The sequence below is a fragment of the Penaeus japonicus genome, unplaced genomic scaffold, assembly GCF_977035675.1.
Source record: "Penaeus japonicus unplaced genomic scaffold, GWHDUDI00000001_assembly GWHDUDI00000022, whole genome shotgun sequence".
Taxonomy (NCBI): Eukaryota; Metazoa; Arthropoda; class Malacostraca; order Decapoda; family Penaeidae; genus Penaeus; species Penaeus japonicus.
The window spans coordinates 891,885-894,384 of NW_028234424.1; the positions used below are offsets into that span (position 1 = coordinate 891,885).

General features: G+C 32.6%; 1 protein-coding gene across 1 annotated transcript in view; it reads left to right on the forward strand.

Annotated features, from left to right (window-relative positions):
- Positions 1–169, forward strand: part of LOC122244220 (zinc finger BED domain-containing protein 5-like) — a 25,397-nt gene extending 25,228 nt beyond the window's left edge. The window contains exon 4 of the mRNA XM_086549927.1: positions 95–169. Within this exon, the coding sequence (XP_086406053.1) occupies positions 95–169 (75 nt within the window). The remainder of the gene's footprint in view (positions 1–94) is intronic.
- Positions 170–2,500: the final 2,331 nt, after the last annotated feature.

The following is a 2,500-nucleotide window of genomic DNA, read 5'->3' on the forward strand; positions in this document are numbered from 1 at the left end:
CTATGAATGAAGGTTCACTTAAGGAAAGCATATGTTTTGTAAAAGATTTGTAGCCTCAGATTGTATGTACCCTTTTGGTACCATTGTACCGCAGGTGGCAGTGCTGATTTTGATGCAGTTGTATGCACGTGGGAACCTTGATTTTGATACAATTGTGTACCGCAATTAAGGGAAGGGGGGGGGGGGGAAGGGAAGGGAAAGCAAGTTTAGGGGTTGTCAAGAATATGCAACTTTTAGTATTTTTAGTGCGGTGTTAAAGGAAATACGTTTCTTTGTAAATAAGGACATATATATACATTCTATTACGGATTACCCTCTCCCGGGAAAAAAATAATAATAAAATGAAAACTATATTTTTCAATACTAAAATATTCATAATAACTATAACTACAAGAACAATAAGGAAATGAAAGTAACACTCGGGATAAAAATAATAATAATAATAATAACAAGAGGCGGAAAAGTTTTCTTCTCTTCAGATCCGTTCCAGCATTGCGGGTTCTTGGGTTCGAGACTCGAATGAAACGTTTCCTCGGGAAGAGCTGACAGGTGTCCTTGGCACTTGCTCGTGTTTGGCGGTTCACGAGCGTTCTCTTCGGAGAGAACGTCCCCCTCTCGAGGTCAAAGGTCACTCAGGTCGGCAACCACGCAGAGAGGCAGCAACAAGCCTCTCGAATACAAGTCAGTTGAAATCGGTACGAGGTTCTGGGTGGATCCGATTCGCTGGTTGTTTTGCAATCATTCTTTTAACATGGATTTAGGTTAAAAACAAGGTTTAAATGTTCAGTTCATTTAAAGTATTCTTTAACACTTTTTATATCTTCATTACTGTATGTCCATTCAATTTTCAACTTACAGAAACTTAGAAAAAAAATACATTTGTCTCCAAGTCAATATATTGGTCTGCTGCCATACAACTCAAGTAATAATCTTTAAAAGGATATAAAACATAGAGTAAATTGTCTGTTGGATATAAAACAGATTAATTTGTCTGTTGGATATAAAACATAGAGTAAATTGTCTGTTGGACATAAAACATAGAGTAAATTATCTGTTGACAAGCCTGTTATCATGAACATTGCATCACTAAAACAAGAAGACGAAAGAGATGAGAAAAATATATACACCAAGCTTTTTTTCTTCTTTTTTTCGTTATTCACCACAAATTCAAATTCAAATTCAAGCAGTGACTTAAGGCGCTGTCACACTAGCACTTTTCCGTCAATTTTCTGAAAAATTGTCAGTTTTTGAGCGAATTGGCATCTTTTTAGTCAGACGATAATTCCGAGTTTCCGCGTGAAACATTCAAATCAAGAACTATATTTTTAAATGTTCGTATTTGTTTTAAAACATTAATAATATACAAATATGATTAAATTCACTTTCCTTATTTATAGCGTAAAATTGACAAAGAGAAATATGTAAATTTAAATTTTATTTCCATAGATAAAATTTGTTTTAAGTGCTCGACTTCATTGTTTACATCCGTCAGCCGCAGAGCGCGCTATTTTTCCTCCAGTTTTGAAACATAATGGACTGTGTGGATGGACAGTATTGGACACGTGCCCTTCAGAGGAATACTTGAATTAGAATATTTTATTGTGTTTTCTTGTTACGCTCAGCATCTGCTAAAACAAAGTCTAGCATAACCGCGCACTATCGCTTGTTCGGCGCCATTGTTTACAAATGCGATGCGAGTATCGCATTACTAAGCCGAGGGCTCCTAGTGTGACTTATTTTGAAAATTGACGAAATAAAACGACGGAAAATAGCCTAGTGTGACAGCGCCTTAAGAGATCGTGCAAAAAAAAACAAAAAAAAAAGGGCAAAAAAAAAATCTATTAGTATTTTATCAAAGACAGTTATTAACTATTTTGTCTCGTGAAAAGAGTAGATATATACAATTATCATAATTATCAACATCAATTTATATTCTCTGGTACCTTGCGTTCCTCTGTCTCTCTTACTGTTCATCAACTCATGAAGAGAGGTCTAATAAGTAGAAGATAAACAAGATAGACAAGGAGGAAGGGGAAATGATAAACAAATTAATCTAACTTAATAGTAGATTGAATGACTTACAGACATTCCAAAATAAATACCGTATTCGCCGATTCCTTATAAAGTGAAATTATTGATAACATATATTTCCGGGGACTGACGACATACTATGGTGAGTACTTTTATTTTTAAAAAAACGTACTACATTACATATATTTCATAATATATATATATAAAATATGTTTCATATATATATGTGTGTATATAAATGTGTCAGTTTCACACATCTATATACACATATAAATACATGCACTACAAGCCATTTACCCCAGTTAGGCTTGTGACCAAATTTACAATAAAATCGAATCATATTTAATTACTGTTTTGTTTTATATATATATATATATATATATATATATATATATATATATATATATATATATATATATATATATATATATATATATATACATATATATATATATGTATATGTATATAT